This window comes from Prionailurus bengalensis, chromosome D4 (assembly GCF_016509475.1).
Source record: "Prionailurus bengalensis isolate Pbe53 chromosome D4, Fcat_Pben_1.1_paternal_pri, whole genome shotgun sequence".
Classification (NCBI taxonomy): domain Eukaryota; kingdom Metazoa; phylum Chordata; class Mammalia; order Carnivora; family Felidae; genus Prionailurus; species Prionailurus bengalensis.
Window position 1 is genome coordinate 17,690,353 of NC_057359.1, and position 26,263 is coordinate 17,716,615.

The following is a 26,263-nucleotide window of genomic DNA, read 5'->3' on the forward strand; positions in this document are numbered from 1 at the left end:
GGATCCTGGGGAGGGATGTGGTATGTGAAACCGCAACAGTTATCTTGCAACCTGGAGGCACCTTCAGGGGACAGAGGTCAGCTACCTATGGCGGCTGAGCAGTCACCGAGAACCTGGTCCCTTAATGATATCATTAAGCTGCTACACCCAACTCGGAATCCCCTAGTTCCTGATTTCTTGAGGAACAAGTAAATAACTTTCTGACTAGGATTCATTAGGTTTTCTTTTCCTTATAGCTGAAACCATTCCAAGCTAATACAGACTTATTCTCACTAGGAAGTAACGTCAGGAATCTTATAGATTCAACCCATTGTTTTTTACAGGAAGGTTTATTTTTTTTGTGAGATACAGGCTTTGGGGAACGGCGACCGGTCACTTCATTGTTTACCTTGCCCCTTTCTTCCCTCCTACGGAAAATAAGGGTGTTGCAGAATGAAATGGAGAGGGTGGGTTTTCCCACATGTCACCTGGGCAGCTGTTTGAATCTCTTCAGATCCAACTGAACATCTTTCCCCACTTTGTCAAGCTGGAAGTCTCTCCCCTAAATCAAAGGCGGAAGCATACCCCTGTTAGACATTGGGATGTCTTGGACCGCGATTGATTGTGGAGTATTTATATTAATTCCCCATGGAGAGCCTAATTGGATATAGGTAGAAAATACAACAGATGCTAGAAAACTATGTTCTAAGATACGGACTGTAGTCTTGGAGAGTGTGTTCATGGGAAGTGTAAACGCTAGTGTTGAGTTTAACTGAGTCATCATTTCTTTCATTAGTAAATGGCGGGGAAAAGTGACCCGTGTTACAGGAGCAGTGTTCCAGTTCACCCTGACTATGCCATTATAAGAGTTACTAGAGACAAGGTTCAATGCCCCCACCCTAAAAATGAAGATGTACCACTCTCTTTGTATATAGCACTTTCCTGGCATTGCTGTGTTTCCTCCAACCAAAGCTATTCCGTGGGAGGCTATTAAAGCAGGTTGCTTGGCTAGATTCTTAAAAGGATTCGACATTTTTTTATTAGTAAGAAAAACATTTGCAATTACACTGAACTTGCTAGTGTAGGATAAAAATGACCTTGTTTTCTTGCCCATTATATTTCAGGGTCTAGAGAGAATCTCAGCAGGTTGAAGAAGCCATCTTTTCTGTGGGTGCCTTTATTGAATAGCTAATCAAATGTATTATGGGGAATCCTCCGTCTTTTCAGAAGCATCTTCTACTTGCCACTAGGGGAAGCATTAGATGTATCGTTGGCCTGTCCAAGCAATAAGTGTTATGGTCCTTTGAGGCAACTTTGTAGGTGTTATGCTAGTTTACATCTTTACGTGGACATTGGAAGCAAAGATGTCAGGTGGATTCAGACAATTGTTTTTACCCAGTGTAGAAGGAACAGCATTAAAGTGGGCTTGTCTGCAGCTATCTGAATTGATTTTGTTGGTTGTCAAAGGTGCGATTGTTTTTGCTTTGCAGTAAAAAGAGATTTATTTTTCTGTTGGCCCTATCACAGTAATGGCACGTGTCACACCCTTTGTTGCTGTGGGTATTTTATCTTTGGAAATTTTTCGTTTTTAAATTTTTATGTGAATGTGAAGTGGTTTTCGTTTTGCTCTTCTTCGTTTTAATTTTAAGTGGCGACAGGTGGGGAACCTCAATTTTGCTCTGGCTTACTCTTCTAGGGCTGGGGTTCGTTGCCTCCTGATCCTTACAAATATCTCTTCTCAAAATGAAGGTTCTGTGTTCAGTGACTAAAGGTCAGCTCAATTATAGCACAATTGTAAAGAACTCAAGGTATAAATTTAATAACACATTTCCCTTGATGTTATCTCACATCTCTTTCTTTAATTTCCTCCGTAACTATTACCATAATCTCTAATTATACTATTTGTCTCATTCGTCTATTTATAATCTGTCTACTCCAACTTAAGTGTAAATGTAGTGAAGGCCAGACCCCGTTTTCTCATTCCCCGATGGAGACTCAACTTCTAGAAAACATTTAATTAGTATTGGTTGGGAAGTTAAAAACAAACTAATAAAACGTAAGTGAATGAATGAAATGTTGCGACATTTAACAGATGTGGAGAAATGGTGTAGTGTAACTGCCATTACTCTAGCTATTATGGGGTAGGGTCATCATATGTAGATATATGTCCTTCAGAAGGGTTTACAGATAACTCAACTGGGACAAATATACCTTAATGACTAAATCTTACACCTAAGGTTGAAAACTCTCCAGCTGTTCATGTAAATGAAGAAGCCATCTTTAATTTCCATGTCTGTCGAAACTTCAGGGGCCTGCAGCCCCGAGGACATCTGCCTGCAACTGAATGGGGGACCCCAGTGAGAACCACCTGACTGACCAGTACACTTTTTTGGTTCCACTGTATGTACCAAGCCTATTATTTGATTATACAAAAACCTAAAGCCTGGCTTCTACTTGGGGGATTCACATTACTAGGAAAAAGAAAAGATGTGCGGGTGTCACCCGGGGCTGTTGTGTTGGCGGGAAAGCAAAGGGGAATTCAGATTTTGTACGCAACTGCAGCTCGTTATGACCACGTAGGTCTTGACCGCCCTTTCTCTCGATAGGCTTGCTTGATTTTTAGGCATAAGAATTTGACACACCGACACTATTACTCCTTCTTTGGGGAGCTTCTGTACCACAATTCCGGTAGGTTCCTTGTGGAAATCAATGTGTTTGAGGTAATGACTTATTAGAGGGTGTGGCAAAAACCCTTCAGAGCCTTCAGAATGTTCGGAAAGTTGAGTCCGTAATCTCCTACCCAGAGAGATCGAGGTTAAAATCCGAAAAGGCGGGGCGCCTGGGTGGCGCAGTCGGTTAAGCGTCCGACTTCAGCTCAGGTCACGATCTCGCGGTCTGTGAGTTCGAGCCCCGCGTCGGGCTCTGGGCTGATGGCTCAGAGCCTGGAGCCTGCTTCCGATTCTGTGTCTCCCTCTCTCTCTGCCCCTCCCCCGTTCATGCTCTGTCTCTCTCTGTCCCAAAAATAAATAAAAGTTGAAAAAAAAAAAAAAATTAAAAAAAAAAATCCGAAAAGGCTGTCTGAAATTCCATATCGCATTAATTTTTATGCGTAATTCCAACAGGCAACTCTTATTTGTTCTCTAGTGGTATCTACTTCGTTGCCTTTTCTTGAGACAAAAACACTTTGAATGTTTAAGACCGAACTTCTGGGGCTCCTGGGTGGCTCAGTCGGTTAAGCGTCCAACTTCAGCTCAGGTCACGGTCTCACGGTTCATGAGTTTGAGCCCCCATTGGGCTGTCTGCTCTCAGCACAGAGCCTGCTTCAAATCTTCTGTCCCCCTCTCTCTGCCCCTCCCTCCCTCCCTCCCTCCCCACCCCCCGTGTCTCTCTCTCTCTCTCTCTCTCTCTCTCTCTCTCTCTCTCTCTCAAAAATAAATAAACATTGAGAAAACTGAAATTCTGCTGCTCTGTTAAGTTTTAACAAGTTAAGCTTGTATTTTTTTAGGAGAGTTCAAGTGGTTCTTATTCTGGAAGGGGAGGAGCTTATGCACGAGTTGTGGACATCCCTTGAACACGCGTGGATTCGCTGTTACGTGGACTTGATTCTCTCTTCCTCTTCCATTCTTTTGTGTCCTCTCCCTTCTACATATGAATCATTTCTGGGACTTGATCTTGATGGAAAAAATCCTTTAGGAGCATTGGATCTATGGGAATCTATGAGGAGCTGACTTAGGGAAACTGAAGTTGCTTTTACTGTTCAGAAGTTCTGCGGCATCCTGGAAAGGGGCACATCCTTCAGTAAACATTTTACAGAAGTCAAAACGTGGTAGGACTTGGAAAGATACTTGCATGTATTGTCTGTGTGTTTCCTTGTCTGTCCATCCTCTGTGCCTTCCACACGTCTATTTAAAAGAAGCTGATTCTGTGGTCAAACCTCACTGCAGAATGACTGAGGGCTTGGGAAGATCTTGTGTAAGTCTATCCCTGTTCTTTCTCTTTCTTAAAAAATATTTTTAATGTTTTTATTTTTGAGAGACAGACAGAGCATGAGTGGAGGAGGAGCAGAGAGAGAGAGAGAGAGAGAGAGAGAGAGAGAGAGGGAGGGAGACACGGAATCTGAAGCAGGCTCCAGGCTCTAAGCTCTTAGCACAGAGCCCGACACGGGGCTCGAACTCACGAACTGTGAGATCATGACCTGAGCCGAATTATAACCGACTGAGCCACCCAGCCCCTACTATTACTTTTCATAAGAATATTGCCCTTCATGAAATAAGGTAATGAAGAAACATGTCATATTAGGAAGGCAGGAAGACTGTATTTAACTATCTGCAAAAGGTAATCACATTTTTCCTCCCTGACCTTAAATGTCTCCACCATTAGAAACAATTGTTTTCTGTTTTTCCTCAAAGTTGCTTTTGTGATTTTGAAAAGATCAACGTAGTGGGGCAGTTGAGTTCTGAAGCCAGTTGATGACAGTTATCCAAACCATACCACATCCTACTCATTTTAAAGCATGGGAAAAGTCCTGCTGTCTCCTAGCCCTTCTTGTTGAGATCTTGGTGGAAAAAAGAAAAAAAAAAAAAAAAGGTAGACCCGAGTCTCTGAGCCAGATTTATGCATAGAGACCAAGAGGTGGAGGAGTTCTATGCAAGCAGAATTTTGTACACAATGTAAACAAAGAAGTTACATGTTAGAAAGGAATGAGGCTTGCTCCTTATTAATGTTTGTATAATTATTAAATAATGCGACTCAATTGCTTTTAAAATTCATTTTCATGAGCTCCCACATAGGAATTGTTTCCTGGCTTTATAAGCGCTTAGGGGAAACATTTTAATTGAGATCATCCTTAAGTAAACACAGTTTACTGATGTACTAATTGCACAATTTGGGCAAAGAGTAGATTGCAAATTCTTGGTTTTGGGTCCCTAGTCAGCCAGGAAGAAAGCCACTTGGTAAAACGGAGTTTCTGCTCAACTCATGGGAGAATTTACTGCATGACTAGAAGGAAAGACAATATACAAATGGAGCCATTGACTGAAAAGTGGGGGAGAGTCCGGAAATGTTCACCTCCATCGTTGCCATGAGTCACAAAGGAAAACAGACCTGCGCCCCAAGCCCCTCTCCAGCCAGTAGAGATTTCCCGCCAGACCCGTAAGGGGATAATAGCTCGTCTGTCACTGGGTTGTGTCTCTTATGAGATCTTCTGCCAGGACTACTGAACATCATTAATGGTACATTAGCATAATCGCATCCCCAAATGAATATCTGCACTTATATAATTCCTTGTGAAGCCTTCAGTCTCTGCACATTTCCTGTGTTATTTCTTAAATCCTTTCCTTGGCAGAGTCGAATAAGCAGGTGTGCCCTAGTGGGAGCCAATGTGTGGAAGACAAAGATTTCTAGATCTTACTTGAACCTTTTCTGTTACCTGCTCCCTGCATAATATGTCTTGACTATGTAGATTATCTTCTGCCTTTTACCCAGCCTAAACTTCTGCTGTCTTAAATAAATATCAATTTGCAAATTATTGAGTATTTTTACTGTGAACTCTACAGGTTATAAAGATACGTAATGCAGACTCCATTACTTCAAGTGGCTTGTCATTTCATTGCAAAGATAAAATCCATATATAATCAGAGATTGCTGGTGTGAATGCTGCATGGGGTGAGCAGAGAAAGGCTGGGCTTTCCAGGAAGGGAAGGTTTGAATGAACGCACAGCCATCTTAGAATTTGCTTTAGGGGGTGCCTGGCTGGCTCAGTCTGTAGAGCGTGTGACTCTTTTTTTCTTTTTTTTTTTAATTTATTTTTTTAATTTATATCCAAGTCAATTAGCATATAGTGCAACAATGATTTCAGGAGTAGATTCCTTAATGCCCCTTACCCATTTAGCCCATCCCCCCCTCCCACAGCCCCTCCAGTAACCCTCTGTTTGTTCTCCATATTTAAGAGCATGTGACTCTTGATCTCAGGGTTGTGAGCTCGAGGCCCACATGGGGCGTGGAGCCTACTTAAAAAAAAAAAAAAGAATTTGCTTTAGAATCACATATGTGATACCCTTGGGTATCCTCACTGCTGTCCCTCCCCAATTATCCAGCCAACCCTTCTCTCCCAGATGAGTTTTTCCACTCTAATGCTCCAATTTTCTCCTACCTTTCTGTTTGGCCTTCTTCCCCCCAGGCTAATAACCTCATGTGGTCATTAGCTTTTGCTGCATAAAAACCATGCTCAAAACTTTGTGGAGCTATGTATTAGATTTGTGATTCTACACGTCCTCAGTTGGGCTGAGCTCAGCTGAGCCATTCTCGGGTTTCATATAGCATCACTAATGCATCTGTGAGCCATTCTGGGCCAGCCTGGGGCTCGCTAGTCTAGTGTGCTTTTAACTGGGACAGCTTTTATCTGTTCTGTGTGGTCACTCATCTTTTAGCAGCCTACCATGGCTCGCTCACATGGCCACCAGGAAGGATTGCAAGCAAAAGGGTGTGGAAGCTGTGGGACTGAAGCAGTGTCACTTGTATTACATTCTTCAGGCCAAAGTGAGTCACCAGGCCGGCCTGGAATCAAAGGGGGAAGAAATAACCTCATAGCTTGAGGGGAGGCGTCCTAAGTGCCATAGGTTTAGGGAGCAATGGAGAGTTGCTTCAGATGCATCTGGTAATGACTCCAAATTTTGCTAAGACCATCACATTTACACACTATATGCTGCCCTGGGGCATTTTTTAACTTTGAAGTAACAAATGGCACCAACTATTGTCTGTTCACTACCAGATACTGGGGGGACTCGAGGGGTGAAGATGTTAGTGCTGTACAGACATGAAAGAGATTTTGAGACGGGAAATAGCATGACGCGAGCATTGTAGGCAGAATGAATTCAGCTGGGGATTTGAGCAGAAAGAAACTTGAGGTCTCCATACACAGTTGCGACAGGCTACTCCTTTACGGATATCACTCTGCTTTCCATACTTTTAAAACTGAAGTCCATATTTTCGTTCTCTCGCCAAACTTCTCCCTATGCTTCCTTTCTCGGCATGCAGTCCTACCATTTATGTAGTCCAAGCCAAATATCTGATGGTTCTTGAGTCTTCTCTCCCTCACCATACTCACTCATCGTTACTAACGGCAAATATTCACGATGCCCGCTGTGTATCACATACTGTAATGTATTCTCACTAATCTAGGCCACTGTCATCTCTCAGTCACTAGAGCTGCCCCCCAATTAGTTGGTCTCCATGCTCTCCTTCATATTGTTTGTTTGTTTTTTAAGTAGGCTTCATGCCCAGTGTGGAACCCAATGCAGGTCTTGAACTTGAATCGTGAGATCAAGACCTGAGCTGAGATCAAAGATCACTTTGCTGACTGAACCATCCAGACACCCCTCCTTTATGTTCTGTAGATTCCACGGTGACTTTTTAAAACTAAATGTCCTTTCAATTGGCATATAATTATTTAACTTCTATGTGTTAGACTCTGTGGATACAGAATCAATAAGGCAAAGTGGCTGCCTTCCTGGAGCTTATAATCCAATGTGGGAGACATGATGAAGAGACAAGTTGATATATAATATGGTAGTTATGAGTGCTATGAAGAAGACGAAATGAGAGCCAAGGGTAGAGAATGACCCAGAATACTACTTCAGATAGATTGATTAGGGAGAATCTCTCTTGGGAGTTGAGAGTTGGACATCAGATAGGGAACCATGTGGGTATGTGAGTAAGCATAGCAGCATATCAAGTATCACAGCCTTGGGATAGGAGTGGTGTTGGGATGGAAAACAGTGGTGTAGTGGAAGAGATGGAGCAAGAGGTCAGGAAGATGGTTTCGCATCAGGCCATGGAATGAACTTGGTAATTACTGAAAATGTGAGGGAAAGTCATTGGAATTTGAGAATGATTGGGAACGTTTATTGAGATTAGTCTGCTATAGTTGACAATGATCACTTTACTGCCACCTAGAGAATAGACTGTAGAGGCTTAGGAGATTGAAGTTGGAATCTGTGTGTAGCCCTGAAGATGGTGGGATTAGGTCAGGTTCAAGAGCACTTTCGAAGGATCTGCTATAAGAGTCAGAAGGGAAAAATCAAGCGTTTTCCTTTGGAGGTGCTTTGGAATTAAATTTCAGATGCATTTTAGGCATCCAGACCACGTTAATGCCTATCTTAAAACCCTTCAATGATTTTACATTGAATTATGATAAAACTCAAATAAACAAACAAACAAGCATGGCTTATTTTTTTTTAATATATGAAATTTATTGGCAAATTGTTTTCCATACAACACCCAGTGCTCATCCCAAAAAATGCCCTCTTCGATACCCATCACCCACCCTCCCCTCCCTCCCACCCCCCATCACCCCTCAGTTTGTTCTCAGTTTTTAAGAGTCTCTTATGCTTTGGCTCTCTCCCACTCTAACCTCTCTCTCTTTTTTTTTTTCCTTCCCTCCCCCATGGGTTCCTGTTAAGTTTCTCAGGATCCACACAAGAGTGAAAACATATGGTATCTGTGTTTCTCTGTATGGCTTATTTCACTTCGCATAACACTCTCCAGTTCCATCCATGTTGCCACAAAAGGCCAGATTTCATTCTTTCTCATTGCCACGTAGTACTCCATTGTGTATATAAACCACAATTTCTTTATCCATTCATCCGTTGATGGACATTTAGGTTCTTTCCATAATTTGGCTATTGTTGAGAGTGCTGCTACAAACATTGGGGTACAAGTGCCCCTATGCATCAGTACTCCTGTATCCCTTGGGTAAATTCCTAGCAGTGCTATTGCTGGGTCATAGGGTAGGTCTATTTTTAATTTTTTGAGGAACCTCCACACTGTTTTCCAGAGCGGCTGCACCAATTTGCCTTCCCACCAACAGTGCAAGAGGGTTCCCATTTCTCCACATCCTCGCCAGCATCTATAGTCTCCTGATTTGTTCATTTTGGCCACTCTGACTGGCATGAGGTGATATCTGAGTGTGGTTTTGATTTGTATTTCCCTGATGAAGAGCGACGTTGAGCATCTTTTCATGTGGCTGTTGGCCATCTGGATGTCTTCTTTAGAGAAGTGTCTATTCATGTTTTCTGCCCATTTCTTCACTGGGTTATTTGTTTTTCGGGTGTGGAGTTTGGTGAGCTCTTTATAGATTTTGGATACTAGCCCTTTGTCTGACATGTCATTTGTAAATATCTTTTCCCATTCCATTGGTTGCCTTTTAGTTTTGTTGGTTGTTTCCTTTGCTGTGCAGAAGCTTTTTATCTTCATAAGGTCCCAGTAGTTCATTTTTGCTTTTAATTCCCTTGCCTTTGGGGATGTGTCAAGTAGGAAATTGCTACGGCTGAGGTCAGAGAGGTCTTTTCCTGCTTTCTCCTCTAGGGTTTTGATGGTTTCCTGTCTCACATTCAGGTCCTTTATCCATTTTGAGTTTTTTTTTTGTGAATGGTGTGAGAAAGTGGTCTAGTTTCAACCTTCTGCATGTTGCTGTCCAGTTCTCCCAGCACCATTTGTTAAAGAGACTGTCTTTTTTCCATTGGATATTCTTTCCTGCTTTGTCAAAGATGAGTTGGCCATACTTTTGTGGGTCTAGTTCTGGGGTTTCTATTCTATTCCATTGGTCTATGTGTCTGTTTTTGTGCCAATACCATGCTGTCTTGATGATGACAGCTTTGTAGTAGAGGCTAAAGTCTGGGATTGTGATGCCTCCCGCTTTGGTCTTCTTCTTCAAAATTCCTTTGGCTATTCGGGGCCTTTTGTGGTTCCATGTGAATTTTAGGATTGCTTGTTCTAGCTTCGAGAAGAATGCTGGTGCAATTTTGATTGGGATTGCATTGAATGTGTAGATAGCTTTGGGTAGTATTGACATTTTGACAATATTTATTCTTCCAACCTGTGAGCACAGAATGTTTTTCCATTTCTTTATATTTTCTTCAATTTCCTTCATAAGCTTTCTATAGTTTTCAGCATACAGATCTTTTACATCTTTGGTTAGATTTATTCCTAGATATTTTATGCTTCTTGGTGCAATTGTGAATGGGATCAGTTTCTTTATTTGTCTTTCTGTTCTTCATTATTAGTGTATAAGAATGCAACTGATTTCTGTACATTGATTTTGTATCCTGCAACTTTGCTGAATTCATGTATCAGTTCTAGCAGACTTTTGGTGGAATCTATCAGATTTTCCATGTATAATATCATGTCATCCGAAAAAAGTGAAAATAACAGTCACAGTCTGGCCCCAGCTAACCTCTGCAGTCTTGTCTCTTTCCATTTTTTTCTTCACCCACTGCTTACTGTCTGTATCCTCCAGCGGTTCTGAATTTCTTTCCGTTCCTTTGCCACTCCAGTCTCTCTTTGATTTTTTTTTTTACGTTCATTTATTTTTGAGAGGCAGAGAGAGACAGAGCACAAGTGCAGAAGGGGCAGAGAGAGGATGAGACACAGAATCCGAAGCAGGTTCCAGAGCCTGAGCTGTCAGCACAGAGCCCGATGTGGGGCTCGAACTCACAAACCATGAGATCATGGCCTGAGCCAAAGTCGGATGCCCAACCGACTGAGCCACCCAGGTGCCACCCAGTGTCTCTTTGATTATTCTATACCCTGACCCCAAATAAACACGTCCTCTCCACCCCTTGCCTGCCCTCTGGCTACTCAGCTCGTGTTTGGGGGCTCAGATTAAATGTCATTTTCTCCAGGAAGTACACTCCCCCTTTCCTGTCTTCCCCCTGACTGGGTTCCATCTTCCCATTCTACCCCGGCAACCCCCATTGTAATGCTTAGCAGGTGTTTTTGTGAAATTTCTTGCCTGTCTGACGGACGAGACTTGAAGGGACTTGAGCACAGGGACAGCGTCTGAGTCAGTAGGGTGACCAGAATATAGTACGAGCTTGATCAAAATACTTTTTTAAATGACAGGGGCATAGATTGGAAGTATAAGATGGGTTAGAAAGGTAAAGAGTAGCGGAGCGGAGCCAACAGCCCGAACTGCAAGGCTCTGTGGAAATCGGAAGCCACGTGGAATGACGACAGGAAAGGAAGAGAAGGAGGCAGAGGCTGCACACCCAGGTTTCCCAAACCTGACTGATCTTAGACGTGATGTATTTGAGAATGATGGGAAGCCTGGCAGTGCAATGGGCTATGCATGTAAAGTGAAGCTTGGTCTCAGTGTCTCAGAAACGCCCAGTAAGTTTTAGAGATTGTGGTTACCCTTTAGCAACACCACCAGGTGATACAGCTGAAATCTGTTCTCTAAACACTATGACAGGGCACATGGCAGTTCCTTAAAGGAGAAGAGATTTGTTTGTTGGCTTACTGGTTTTTGCTTTGTTACATATCTTTAGGATTGAAAGGTTTTTTTTTTTTAATGTCTATTCATTTTTGAGAGAGACAGAGAGACAGAGAGACAGACAGGGACAGAGGATCCGAAGCAGACCTTGTACTGACACCGGTGAGCCCAATGCAGGGCTCAAACTCAAGAACCATGAGATCATGACCTGAGCTGAAGTCAGACATTTAACTGACTGAGTCCCCCAGGCGCCCCAGGACTGAAAGTGTTTCATTCAAGCTGTGTCAGGTTAGGAAAGAATCAAAGAGGATCACAGAGTTAACAAGTGAGAGAAAGGTTGTCCACTCAACTGGACCACCCAATTATCCTTTGGCTGTTCTGCCTCAATTCCTCTTTTTTTTTTTTCCCCAAGACCATATATATATTTTTAGAGTCGTTTTAGCTTCACACTAAACTTGAGAGGAAGGTCCCGAGATTCCCCATATACCTCCTGCCCCAGTACATGCCTAGCTGCCTACATCATCACCAGCTCCCCCCAGAGTGGTACATTTGTTACAGTTGATGAACTTACATCGATGCGTAATCGCCCCAAGTCTGTGGTTTGCATTAGGGTTCTCCCTTGGTGTTATACAGTGTGTGGTTTGGGACCGATGTATAATGACACGTATCCACCATTAAGAGTATCACGCGGAGTATTTTCACTGCTCCCCAAATCCTCTGTGTTCTACCTATTCGTCCTTCCATCCCCAATCCTTGGTGACCACTGATCTTTCTACTGTCTACATGGTTTTGCCTTTTTCACAGTGTCCTATAGTGGGAATCATCCAGTATGTAGCCTTTTCAGATTGGCTTCTTTCACTTAGTGATGTGCAGGGAAGTTTCCTCCATGTCTTCTCATGGCTTGATAGTTCATTTCTTTTTAGTGCTGAGGAACGTTCCATTGTCTGGATGCATCGCAGTTGGTTTATTCCATAACCTGAAAGCCATCTTGGTGGCTTCTAAGTTTTGGCATTTATGAATAAAGCTGCTGTAATAAGCATCCGTGTGTGTGTGTGTGTGTGTGTGTGTGCGCGCGCGCGTAAGTTTTCAACTCCTTAGGTAAACGCCAAGGAGTGTAACTATTGTATGGAAAGAGGAGGTTTAGTTTGTAATATACTGCCAAACTGTCTTCCAAAGTGGCTACATGTTGCATTCCCACCAGCGATGAATGCGAGTTCCTGTTGCTGGACATCCTCACCAGCATTTGCTGGCGTCGGTGTTCTGGATTTCAGCCATTCTAATAGGTGGGTAGTTGTATCTCATTTTTATTTGCATTTTTCTGCTGACAAATGACGTGGAACATCTTTTCATATGCTTATTTGCCCTCTGTATCTCTTCTTTGGCAAGGTGTCCGTTAAGGTCTCTGGCCATGTTTTAATAAGGTGGTTTGTTTGTTTTTAATTGTTGAGTTTTAGAGTTCTTTGTGTATTTCGGATGTGTTCTTTATTAGATGTGTCTTTTGCAGATGTTTTCTTCCAGTCTGTGGCTTGTCTGCTCATCGTCTTGATACTGCCTTTCACGGAGTGGAAGTTTTTAATTTTGATGAAGTTCAGCTTTTCAGTCATTTCTTTCATGGATTGTGCCTTTGGTGTTGTAAAAACTGAGAATAAACTGAGGGTTGGTGGGGGGTGGGAGGGAGGGGAAAGAGGGTGATGGGCATTGAGGAGGGCCCCTGTGGGGATGAGCGCCGGGTGTTGTATGGAAACCAATTTGACAATAAATTTCATATTAAAAAATAAAACAAAAAAGAAGGCGTCATGGTACCCAAGGTTGTCTAGCTTTTCTCCTGTGTTATCTTCCAGGAATTAGTTATGTATTTTACACTTAGGTCTCTGATCCACTTTGAGCTAATTTTTGTGAAGGACGTACGGTCTGTGTCTACATGTACTTTTTTCTTTTTTTCTTAATGTTTATTTATTTTATTTTTTTTGAGAGAGAGAGAGAGAGAGAGAGAGAGAGAGAGCGAGCAGGGGAGAGGCAGAGAGAGAGAGAGGGAGACATAGAATCTGAAACAGGCTCCAGGCTCTGAACTGGCAGCACAGAGCCCAACGTGGCTTGAACCCACGAACTGGGAGCCGAAGTCAGACATTTAATTGACTGAGCCACCCAGGCGCCCCTAGGTATACTTTTTTCACGTGGACGCCCAGTTGTCCCAGCACTGTTTATTGAAAAGACTGTGTTTGGCCCCTTGTATTGCCTTTACTGCTTTGTCAAAATCAGTTGGCTATACTGACTCAATTTCTTGACCCTCCGTTATGAGCAGAATTCTGAGAACTGGATTTCTTCTCGTTTTCCTCTGTATAAGCATTTTTACATCCCACAGCCTTTCTTCTCCTAACATCTGCTCTTTTCTGATGTTTCTTTGGTATTATGTGGGACATCCTTGAGATTTTGTAACTGGGAAATGATCCTCCGTCAGAATTATAGTAGATGTGAACCATGGTTCTCGAAGGGTTGGGATATTGGTATAAATGTGTGGAGTAAAAAAAATGTGTGATGATTCCTAGGAGATTCCTAGGAGGCCATCTGACCAATGTAAAAGAGAATAGTTGGACACTGCTCTCTACTCCTTCACCTCATCCCTAGTCTCTAGACCCACAGCCACAAATGTAAAATATTCAGGTCCTCCCAGCTACCCGTGCAAACGTTCAATTGCCCTTTCAAGTTTGTATGATCTGTGTTTCCAGACAATGAAGAAAACCATTATCTTACTATTTTGTGGTAGTCTCTCTGTCTCTCTCTCTCTCTCTTTTTTAATTTTTTAAATTTATTTTTATTTTTTATTGTTATTTTTGGGAGAGAGAGAGAGAGAGAGAGAGAGAGAGAGAGAGAGAGTCTGAGAGCAAGCAGGAAAGGGGCAGTGAGAGAGAGGGAGACACAGAATCGGAAGCAGGCTCCAGGCTCTGAGTGCTCAGGACAGAGCCCGACGCTGGGCTCAAACTCACAGACTGTGAGATCATGACCTGAGCTGTAGTCGGCCGCCCAACTGACTGAGCCACCCAGGCGCCCCTCTCTCTTTCTCTTTCTAACTAGTGTCCTTTTCTTAACTATTAGGGACACTCGTGTCTCCTATATCTGTGCTCTCATCAACAACATGACTGCAATAACAGAAGCATTTGTTATGTACTTTATCTTCTTTAATCTTTATGGCGGTTCTCTGCGTTCAAACTCCAAGTCGGGTTTAAGAATGTAGGAGAACTTGACAAAGTCACGTAGCTGGAAGGTAGCAGAGGTGGGATTTAACTTTTCCTCTTCTGAATCCCCCAGCTGTAATAGTGGCTATGCCAAGTTTGGTGTTAATGAAACATTGGGCTTCCTTGGAATTTCTGGAAAATCCACAAATTGAGTAATCATCCTTGAATAATTGGACATTGGATCTGTTTTGGCCAGGGGCATCCTTCCCCCCTGCCCCCCCACCATGTGTTTGATAACAAAGGATTTGAAATCCATCAAATTGACTCCTAATAGTAACCGTCTTAGGACTTCCCTAGCCAAATTGAGATTTTAAAAAAATCTGTGAAGTCCTCTTTGGTTTTGGAGTCACAGAACCTCTATTTCATGTATCCCAAGAAGAGCCCACCAGCTTATGGCCACAAAAGTCCCAAGTCCAACTTCTTCAGGTAGCCTTGAGAAAGAAAGGGTAAAGACAGATCCTTTCCAAATAAATGCAAGAAGTAGTAAAATGATTATCTGAAAACTGTGAAGGGGACAAGGATGCCTGGGTACTTACCAGTAGTTCCCAAGTACTGGGAAGCAGATGTCAGACCCACTGGAAGGGACAACGTCATCGGAAACGGAGCAAGGCTCACAGTGGAGTGAGTCGTTCCTGTGGTTTGTCGGATCTGCCTTCTAAGAGCTCGTGAGAGCTTATTGTTAGAGATTCAGGGATTTTGTGAGCGTGCTTTAAAACTGCACGTGATGTGAGGATTTACACCATGGAAATTGGCAAACGCTACAAATAAGGGATTTTTTTTTTTAAGGTCACTTTTTTTAGTAATCTCTGTACCCAATGTGGGGCTTGAACTCACAGCTCTGATTGAGGTCTTACGCTCTTCTGACCGAGCCAGGCATGTAGCCCAACCTTCCTTTTTTTTTTTTTTTTTAATTAAAGAATTGATTTACCAGCAATCATTGGCTATTTAGTAAAGAAGTGAACCCTGTGTCATTGAAACTATTAAAATTAAAATGGGAACTATTAGGTGACTTCCTAAAAGATGTGTTGGAATAAGAAGAATTAGGAAAAATTAGGTCCCTAAAGTCTTACTCATCTGTGTTCTACCTTATCACTGGAATGCACTGATCACAGTGCTAAGGCAAGTGAGATTTGTGATTTGAATTTCTTTACTGGTGCTCCATTGTCCAGCATCTACTCCTTATCTACTCATGGATTTGTGTGTGTTGTGACTTCCTCTAAGCCCCTTCTGTTTTAACGGAAGAGTTTCCATAGCCCTATGGTCTGGTGTCAGACAGCTTCCTTCTGAATCCTCATGTTAATATTGACCAGCGGTGTGAACTCAGAGGGGTTACCTAGACTGATTAAGCCCCATTTTTTTTTAATCTGTTAAAAGCAGATGATAAAAGGACCGCCTTCAAACAGTTGTTCTGAGCCTTAGACCACAAAAAGTGATTAGTCCAATGCTTGGCCATGGTAAGGATCTTGTAGGTGTCCGCTATATTTCCCCTTAAGGGAGTATCGATTCTAGTGTTTGTTTTTTGTTTGCAATTTCTTGCATCTTTTGGACTCTGCATTCTACAAAGAATTTCAAGTATGGGCACACTTTACTCAGTTGACTAGATGGGTTTCTGAATTTGTCTGTGAAGCAGAATTTTTATGTATTTCTTTATTAACACTATGTTGTCAGAGATGCAGTCTTATCAGCCACTGTGCTGGTAACAGTGAACAGCAGATGACTTCAATGTTAATGGCTCTTGGGAGCATATAATTTGGCAGGCCAGTGAAGACCCTCAGAACTTGGAGAAGTTTAAAAAGAATGACGCTGAGAGTAGCCCTCTGCCCCTCCCCCCCCCAAACAATGGTGAGAACATAGCAAAGGTGTTTATTTTCAGGATAAACTGTTCTTTCGATGAGCAAACACTGTGATGTGTTTATGAGGACACAAGAAAAGCAGACACACGCAGAGTGGTTTATAAGCAGAGTGGCTCATAACCCTGGTGTGGAAAAGGCCATTTCTAGAAACTCACAGAGCAAACTCTTTAAAATTTCATTCCTAAAAAGAATAAAAGCTTTTATGGATGAGGAAGTGGGAGACATAGGTGGCAATCATTGTTTCTGCGGGTATGTTCCCTTTTGTGTTGTGTCTAAATGTTGAGTCACCTGTGCATAGACCATCATGGAAAGGCAGTACATTATTCAGAACTGAAGGTGCATACGTTTACTATAAATAATTCATGTTGCATACACTGCGTACATAATGTGGTTTTCATCAACTTCGGTTAGCTAGAAGGGTCTGACTGGCCTCTTTTGTGAATACTGGTCTATGGACTGCATGTGTGGTAACACAATTTCAAAAACCAGTCTTTAGGTTCAGCTCTGGAAGAGATCTCAAGGTGATTGACTATGAGGAAATCATGGCTATTCTAAGTCCCTTTTGCCTTTGGGCGATGCCGTAACACAGATTCACATCAAGGAGAGACCGATTCAAAGACCATCTCAACAAGGCGGTTAAGGAAGTGATTAATTCTCATCTTTGGTCATTGTTGGCTCGCATCGACATTTTCCAGTCTTTGCTCTTTGGATACCTTGGTTGTATGAAGCAACCATATCAGGAACATGTTTGGAAGTCTGGAACACTTAAAATATGTGTTAAAGGGGCTCCTGGGTGGCTCAGCCTGTTAAGCATTCGACTTCAGCTCAGGTCATGATCTCATGGTCCGTGAGTTTGAGCCCCGCGTCGGGCTCTGTGCTGACAGCTCAGAGCCTGGAGCCTGCTTCGGATTCTGTGTCTCCCTCTCTCTCTGCCCCTCTCCCATTCATGCTCTCTCTCTGTCTCTCAAAAATTAATAAATGTTATATATATATATATATATATATATATATATATGAACATGTGTTAAAAACCTAAGGATCCCATTCAGAATTTAGGGTTCTGATTTAAGGGTCCTCTGACCTAATTACTCATTTGCAAGAAACACTCCAGGCTCTGATTTATTTTTTCCTTTGACGTTTTGGCTCCTTGCTGTATTAGATTATCCAAATGAAAGTATCAATTGGATATTTCCTCTCCCTCCCCTTCCATGTTGGCAGATGAAAAGAAGAAAAGGTGGCACAAAAATATTTAATCTGTTAAAGTCAGATTCAACGGAAGCAGAGGTGGAAGAAAGAAACCTAATTGCTTCACTTTTAACACACATGTTTTCCATAGACAGCTGGTTTTCTTCAATTTTCATAATTACAATTTCAGGCAGCATCCCTCCACTCCAGGATGGTTATCCCATTTGTGGGTTACCCATTTCCTGCGCATTTCCTTCCTCCAGCCCACCTCTTGGCCACATTAACATTATTTCATTTCGCAAACGATACCACAGGTGGCCAGAACAGGTTTTGAAAAAGAGAAAATGAAATGGAAACCTGTCAGGGTTGCTTTGTGTTACATTACAGTGTTCGGTGAGGAGAGGCCCACACTCTTGGCCAGAATGAGTCTTCTGGACAACGGAGGCATTTCGGAAATCTACACTGTTCCTTTCGTGATTGTCTCCATTAACCGAGGATTAGCTGGCTAGGTATCTCTGACGAGGCCAGAGCAGAGAGTTTAATCACGGCGGTGCACTTGGAAATAAGGTTGAGGCTGTGCCCTCACTTCTGGCATGTGACCAGCCCGATATTGCCTGAAATCCTAGGTCGGGCTTCGTTTAATGCATAGTCTTGTAGGGGCTCACAATCCATGAGACAGAGTCCACACACAAGATGCAACAGTCAACAACGATTCAACAGAATATAGTGAGTAGGAGTCGGATTGTGTAGGGCAGCCTGTGTTTGTGTATGTGTCTGTCTGTCTCCACCCCTGAGTTCAGGGCAGGAGAAGAGACAGACGAGGAGGGCTGAAGGACATGAGAAGTCTTTGTGGGAAGAGGTGGGTGCTGAGGTGTGCCTGGAAAACTGGGGGCAGGCGGGGAGAACGGAATTTGGGTCAGTGCCGTAGTAGAGTGTGTGTGTGTGTGTGTGTGTGTGTGTGTGTGTGTGTGTGTAGGGCCTCGCGTGTCCGAAAGAAGTCCAGACGGTGAGAAAAAGAGACAAGTGTTCATAAAATAGATGAGCCCCCGTTCTCTGTGAAACTGATGCTATCTGTGGTGAAAAATGGGTGTGCCCTTTGTTAGAATGAATCCACTACTCAGGTGTGTTTGTAACAGTCAATAAAAGGCAGTCTCATTTGGAGAATAAATTTGCAAATTCATGTCACGGGCTGTTAGAGGTATCTTGTCTCTCGTTAGCGTCGGATTTTGATGGATGAAGTTTGGAGAGAGGTGCGCTTCCATTTACTCAGCGTGCAGTTCGTACAAAAGCCCGGTCATGGATGGTCTGACCTCGCGCCCCCTTCTAACTGGCTGTCTTCCAAGCCATTCTTTCCCTCGGTCCCCAAGCTTCCGCCCTACGCCGGAGCTTGCATTCTCTTCCCCTTCGTGAAGATCCAGAATGGTAGGATCCGGGGTGGCATTAAGTCACAGCACATCTTTGTCCCTTTGTTTCCCTACCGAGGAAACAACGCCACTCAGAGGGACATTGGAGAGAGAGACGCTCCGAGGAGGCAACTGTATGGGTTGGGCAAATGCTGGCCTGTCAGGAGGAGGCCCTGGGTCAGTGCGTGTCTTGATGTGTTTATATGTTGTAGCCACCGTGGAATGAAATGACGATACGTAACGTGCTAAGCGTCCGTGTTTCTCCAGCCTGCCCTCTGCAGCCCTCACACGCCTTTCCTGTGCGTGTTACCTGTCCGGACTCTTCTTCCCCTTCTCGAAACGCCGCTGACTGAGTGTGTTTGCCCCCTACGTATTTTGGTACGACCGCCGTGGTGAATTCATCAAAAGCAGCTCAACAAAACTGTTGTTTTTCTTCCCGTCCGTGAGTTTCTCATGGTAGCACACCTCTGGCTGACACTGTCCAGAAGCTGCCTGAGTTCTCTTTTTTTTTTTTTTTTTTTTTTTTTTTGGCTAGCCTGGTTTCCAGGTGCCTGGGGAAGAAATTATAAAATACATGTTCTTTAGTTACCTAGGTTGAGTTTATAAATGAAATGTCACCATGCCTTCCCGCGTGCCATCGATTCATGCTAACAATCAAGGGATACTTCCGTTATCCTGCTGTCGGGATATACTTTCTTTTTTTCCATTTTTCCCAAAGGATGTACGGTATGTGGACAGGGCAGAGCCGGCGGGAGAGATTTCTCTTTCGCTTGCCTTCCCCACATCCACCCTTCCTACTTCCTCCTGTCACTGTGCTAGAGGCCCGTGCTCCTGCTCTGCAGGCGGGCACCGGATTTCTGCTAACTCAGTGCACGATCTCCACCCGCAGATGATTCGCGCACCTTCCAGTTATCGGTAATCCGCGCGGTCTGATTCTCCGTCTTCCTTCCATAGCACTGCAGCGACAACACACATCCTTGCCAATCAGACATGAATATCGAAGGAGCCTGGAAGAGAGGCTACACGGGAAAGAACATCGTGGTGACCATCTTGGACGATGGCATCGAGAGAACCCATCCGGACCTGCTGCAGAACTATGTGAGTGTGGGCTGTGGTCGGAGCACCTCCCCTCCCCCGTGGAAACAAGGGGACTCGTGTCAGGATTAGCAAAAAGGGGGGCTACGGCGGGAAAATGCAGCTAACGGAGACGGTAGGCTCCGAGTAGTGCTTTCGTCTTAGACGAGCCACGCCCTCCGAACTCGGGAAGCAGGAGACCCCGCTTTCCACTTGCAGGTGCCTTTGATGTTCTGATGACAAAACGCAGGCGAGAAGGCAGCAGAAACCCCCACCACCAACACCAGTCACCACTGACAATGACCGCTCTTCTCAGTGATCCGTCCACGCAGCCAGGCAACGCGCTCTGTCTCTTGTATAGGGAAAAGCGGGCTTAGAACTTTTCTCAAGTTATCCAGCCGGTCCCTTTCTTCCTCTCCGTTTTCACAGGACAATAATGATCACGTTCCTACTACTCCTAGGAAGCAGCAGTCAGTTCCTTAGGAAGGAATAGTGATTCCAGGAGAGTTTCTGCCCCTAGGGCCTCTGGGTCCCCTTTACCACCGTGATATCCACTGCCTGGAAATGTATCAGTGAACCCTCTGTCCTCTACTCTCCAAGATCATTCCTTCCATTGGCTTCCCCTTTGTAAGTTTTGTCGAAAGTGCCACAGTTATCTCGCAACAATGCCATTCTCTGTCTGGCCTCAATTTGTGTTGCCTGACACCTTAGGGTTCTCTTTGAAATATTTCTTCTGGTACAGAGAGCCCGCAACGATCCCCCACTAATCTGCAGATACAGCCCTGATTCCCGTGCGGGCTCAGCAGAAACTCCAGGTGGATCCCACTCAGACCCATGTCTTCTGACTTTCCCTCGGACCTCTTTTCTGTTGCCACCCAGGAGCACTGATACCCCTGTGTGGCTCGTACCCTTCAGCTGCTTTCACCCACCTTCCCTCTCCCTTCCTCCCCCATTCCTTTTGATTCCAAAGATCGGGTCGCGTTGAGTCTTCCTAAGTTAGATTTTCATGTCGGTGTTGAAGAAACGTTTTCTCTTAAAATTGGTGACTTTTCTGTCCGCTTACAAGCTTCCTCTCCTATCCCCGGGAATACAAGCAGCTCTAAATCGTGGTGAAGTCAGCTGCCCCTTGCAGAACCCTTATTGACCCTAAAGGAGGAAAAGTCGTGGGCCAGGGTGGGAAGCCTTGCCGCCCCGCCTGCAGAGGGGACCCACCCTGAGCTATGTGAGTGGGAGGACCACATCGCTTCAGACTTTTGCCTTCCATGTTCTGGTTCATGACTTCAGCAGGCCCAGCCCGTCACACTGTGCCCTGAGCTGGCAGAGAATTGCGAGATGGGGCATGCCTGTAGATTCCCCATGCACGTTAGCACAAAGGACTTGTCCTCCCGGTGTGCCTGTTGCCTCTCTCTCGCGCGCGCGCGCGTGTTCTTCAGTCACTGGTGGCACAGAGTGGCCCTGAGGAATGTTGTCTTGGGCTTATTCAGAAAGGACCTGACCTTTTCCCTGAGGCCCATTTCAGAGACAGGGTTATGATGCCTTCTTGAAATCTCCTCTCCCTGTATCTCTGTCTCCTTCGGCATGGAAAGGCCTGGCTTCTGGGCACCCCGGGGATCACCGTGCCCCTGTGCCCCTGTGCCCATTTCTCCTCCGCATCTCTCTCTTACCTACTGACAAACCATTTCGGGAGAGACGGCCCCATCCTCCGCAACGTTGCTTTCTCATGTGCTCCGTCTCACGTCATGACACTTGAATGAATTTTCCTGAAGAGACTCCATTTTTATCTCTGCAAACAAAAGACCTCCGAGTCCCTCCCTTGGCGCCTCCGAAACCAGCTCTGGCTCACAGTCACCCCTGTCGCTGACCTAGGAAGACCTTCCTTCACACGCAACCCCCCCCCCCCCCCCCCCCCCCCCCCCCCCCCCCCCCCCCCCCCCCCCCCCCCCCCCCCCCCCCCCCCCCCCCCCCCGTGTCGCCTTGCGCCAGAACCTTCCCTCCCGGTGTCCCATCCCGTTGCCCTTTTGGTTTCAAAACAAATTCCGCCAAGGGACTTAACTTCACAGATTAATTTTTTACAATGAAATGTTGAAACGATCGCCCCGAAACTAGAGGACTGTCCCTCGGGTTAAAAAAAAGAGAGAGGGAGGAACTGCAGATTCATTCAGTTCTTATTTGAACGAAACATTTGAGCGGCTGCTCTCACCCTGCCGCCGAGCACACCCAGACATCGCTGTCTCTTCACAGCAAAGAATTTGAGAGCTAGAAAGAAATTTCGGTTCAGTCTCTTCGGATGATAGGGGAGAAATGGAGGCCTGAAGGCCACAGTGAGTGAGCCCGGGTCCTAGAAGAGAACAGAACTGTGGGTACCTCTCCCAGCAGAGAAGTCTTTCCTGTCACGCACAGTGTGCTTTTTATAGGGTGTTCCTGCTCCCCTCCGCCTAGGAACGTATTTGCGTAAACCCAGATAGCTTTACTCTCATTGCGATTGCATTCCTTGCCTTTTTTCATTTTTGTCCTCCTGGGAAGAATGCTCCAGAATGTATCTGTGATTAGCAGTACCGGTGCCTTCTCAATTTGTCTTGATGTTGGAGCTGGTGAAGCTGGAAAAAGCCCATTGGACGGGGGGTCGGGGGGTAGGCAGATGGCCTGGGTTCCAGTCTTGGTTCCACAGGCTGGTTTGTTTCACGCCTTTGGCCAAGTTACTTAACCTGTCTTAGGCCTCTGTTTCCTTACAAGGAAAATCAGGAAGTTATACTCGATACTCTAGTGACCACTGCCGGGGGGCTACGGGGCCGCCTTTGTATGAGAAGCAAGGACTTACCCACCACCTTTATATGTCCTGTGCATTTTGCTTAATTTCTCCAGACATCAGACTCTGTGTACCACAAGTTAGTTTCAGAAACAAGAGCCTTGATAAAGATAGAAAACAAAGATAACATTTACTTTTACCAATACTGTAGACATTACCCTAAAGCATCGGAAAATCCAGAGCATTCTAAATTAGTGCTACCTACAGTGATATAAATTTGAGTGATGAAATAAGCCGGTAATTTCTTTTTTTTTTTTTTAATTTTTTTTTCAACGTTTATTTATTTTTTTGGGGACAGAGAGAGACAGAGCATGAACGGGGGAGGGGCAGAGAGAGAGGGAGACACAGAATCGGAAACAGGCTCCAGGCTCTGAGCCATCAGCCCAGAGCCTGACGCGGGGCTCGAACTTCCGGACCGCGAGATCGTGACCTGGCTGAAGTTGGACGCTTAACCGACTGCGCCACCCAGGTGCCCCTAAGCCAGTAATTTCTTTTTGGGAATTTAGAAATTTAGAAATTTGGAGATTTTTCACAATTGCGTTTAAAAGCGAACAGATCTAGGGGCGCCTGGGTGAGTCAGTTGGCTGAACGTCTGACTCTTGATTTCAGCTCAGGTCATAATCCCAGGGTCATGGGATCAAGCCCTGCGTCGGATTGATCCATACTCAGTGCAGTGCCTGCTTAGGCTTCTGTCTGTCTGTCTCTTTCTCTCTCTGCCCCCTGCTTGCACCCAGTCTCTCTCTCCCTCTCTCTCTCAAATAAAAACAAATAATAAAAATAGAAGCAAACAGGGGAACCTGGGTGGCTCATCTGGTTGAGTGTCCAGTTCCAGTTTTTGGCTCGGGTCATGATCTCGCAGTTCGTGAGTTCGAGCCCCATGTTGGGGCTCTGTGCTGGCTGCACGGAGCCTGTTTGGGATTCTCTCCCTCCCACCCCCCCCCCCTTACTCACTCTCTCAAAAAGAAATGAATAAACTTAAAAATCTAAAAAAAATAATTAAAAATAAAAGCGAACAGATCCAATTTCGGTTTCACAGCTACTTTTGTCTTCTTTTGAAGCCTTGACATATAATAAAACTTTGTTCATTATTTTGGTTGGAGCAAAAGGTGATTGGGTATTACTGAAAAGTCTGAGGTACAGATTCTTTTATAGTAGATACGACCTCTGAAACCAGGCAAATGCTGCCTAATAGAGGTACTGTGATACCGACTAGAATAGATTTCTACAATTGATTTTTAATTGGCTTGCCAACTGTTTATGAATTGCCTTCAAAAAGCTTCGCATTTTAAAGAACTTACTCAAGAAGTGAAACAAGGTACAGAGAGAGGACTCATGGGAAATAAATCCCTTTGCTTCCAGAAAGCCCAAGAATTCTTGACCGAAAAGGCAGTCACTGCGGACATCTTCAAAGGAATCGGGTGAGGGGTCCATTCTAGATACGAGGGAAGATGTATTGGCAAGAATGGTCTGTGTTCTTCCTAGGTCTGTGGAGAGTATTTCTTGACCTTAAGGAGAAAAATATGACACTGATTATTACGGAACAAGGCATCCTGACATCAGCGGACCATGAATGTATTATTTAATCTAATTACTCGCTTGCAGAAATGTGTTTAAGAATGCATGAGCCTTCAGGTTAATGGCTAATTACTAAACGTCTGTCTCCTCCTTGAACTCTCTCCTCTGTGGCTCTAGGATGCCCTGGCGAGTTGTGACGTGAACGGGAATGATCTGGACCCAATGCCTCGTTACGATGCCAGCAACGAGAACAAGTAAGGCCTGGCGGAGGGGTGGCTGGTGCGTGGCCGCCAGAGATTTGTGTTTTCTATTCTTGCCGGGGGGAGTGTCTTCTTGGAAATCCTTGGTAACAAATGATCCGTAAATTTGCTCCAAGGTGAACAAGTGTCTTTTTGTGCTGAGGCTTCTGGGTCGTGGAAAGGGGTGGTCTATACTGTAAGAGTGGTTGCAGAGAAAACCGTGGGGCAAGACTCAGTGTTTCCATCTCTCGAGGTCACAGTTGGGGTATGTTGCCCCCCCCAAGAGGTAATTGACCCTTTTTGGGGGGCTGGGGCAGGGGTTCAAAGTGAGAGGCAAAACAAAGCGTACCCCCAAAGAGTTACTTGATTCTGTTAAATTCAACAAATTTCGGGGCGCCTGGGTGGCGCAGTGGGTTAAGCGTCCGACTTCAGCCAGGTCACGATCTCGCGGTCCGGGAGTTCGAGCCCCGCGTCGGGCTCTGGGCCGATGGCTCAGAGCCTGGAGCCTGTTTCCGATTCTGTGTCTCCCTCTCTTTCTGCCCCTCCCCCATTCATGCTGTGTCTCTCTCTGTCCCAAAAATAAATAAACGTTGAAAAAAAAATTCTTTTTAAAAAAAATTCAACAAATTTCACTGACTGCCATGCTTCAGGTCTCTCCCAGGGGCTTTCTTACTTGCTTCTTTTTTCTTCTGTAGTGATTGTGTTTTCTGCTAATATACATGAAATACCTATAAGGTTTGCCGTGTACAGAACCCATTACCCTTTATATCCTCACAGTCAAGAGCCATAGAAACCCATTTAACCACTTTCATACTCTCCAGCTAGTAAAGTAGTTTTTGTGAGAGCAAATGAAAATGCACATCCATTCGATACCTTGGGATAGCTGAACATTCTTGAGAAAGTAAGTGGGAACGGTTTTTCTTGCTTAAGGTGACCCAGATTCTTTAAAGGATTAGTAGATATTTCTAATCTCTAGATCACATTAGCTTTTTTTCCCTTTAACCGCAAAGCTCCTCCAGGATAATGCGGTGATTTAAATACTATCATTTCAATTTTTACTTACATGATTTAGTTTAGGATCTCAAAAGTGGCAAAGAGAAGTGTTTTGCCCGTTTATTATGTGCTATTTCCAGCCCTTGTCTTTCTTTAGGGAAAAATTTCTCCGTATTATTTGATTAAGTCAGTCAATAAGTTTAGATAAAACCATCTGACCTAGATAATTGTGACTGTACGTGGGGTTTTCTATTTTTCTCTTTCTCTTTTTCTCTTTTCACCACCTACAAAGAAGCCTCAAAATGTTACTGTGGAAAATGTGCTGTTTGCTAATAATTCAGTAAATGGTACGGTTCGGGTTCGGTGGCGAAAGCAGGAATATATATCACGATTTGGATAGAATTTGCAGAACCTTCTCAACAAAAGAAGAAAGGGACCTAAATTACACTGGATAGTTTTCTTTCAGTCCTAGTCATTCCTGTCCAGATCACATTGCTTAAAGTTATAGTGAGTTTCACACAAAGGGTTCTAATTTGAGACAAGGCACGCCGTCGACTCCTGCTCAGGTGCCTGCCGCTCTGTGTGCAAGAGAAAACAACGGAGGTAAAGACTAAAATTCTGAAAAAGAACAAAGAAGAGAGAGGAAAATTAGTCAGTTGGGAGGTGAGGGGAAAAGTAAACAGAACAGACGACACCCCCCCCCCCCCCCCCCGC

At 44.4% G+C, this 26,263-nt stretch overlaps 1 protein-coding gene across 1 annotated transcript in view; it reads left to right on the forward strand.

Annotated features, from left to right (window-relative positions):
• Positions 1-26,263, forward strand: part of PCSK5 (proprotein convertase subtilisin/kexin type 5) — a 457,705-nt gene that overhangs the window by 109,129 nt on the left and 322,313 nt on the right. The window contains 2 exon segments of the mRNA XM_043565357.1: positions 19,877-20,020; positions 24,495-24,571. Of these exon segments, the coding sequence (XP_043421292.1) occupies positions 19,877-20,020; positions 24,495-24,571 (221 nt within the window).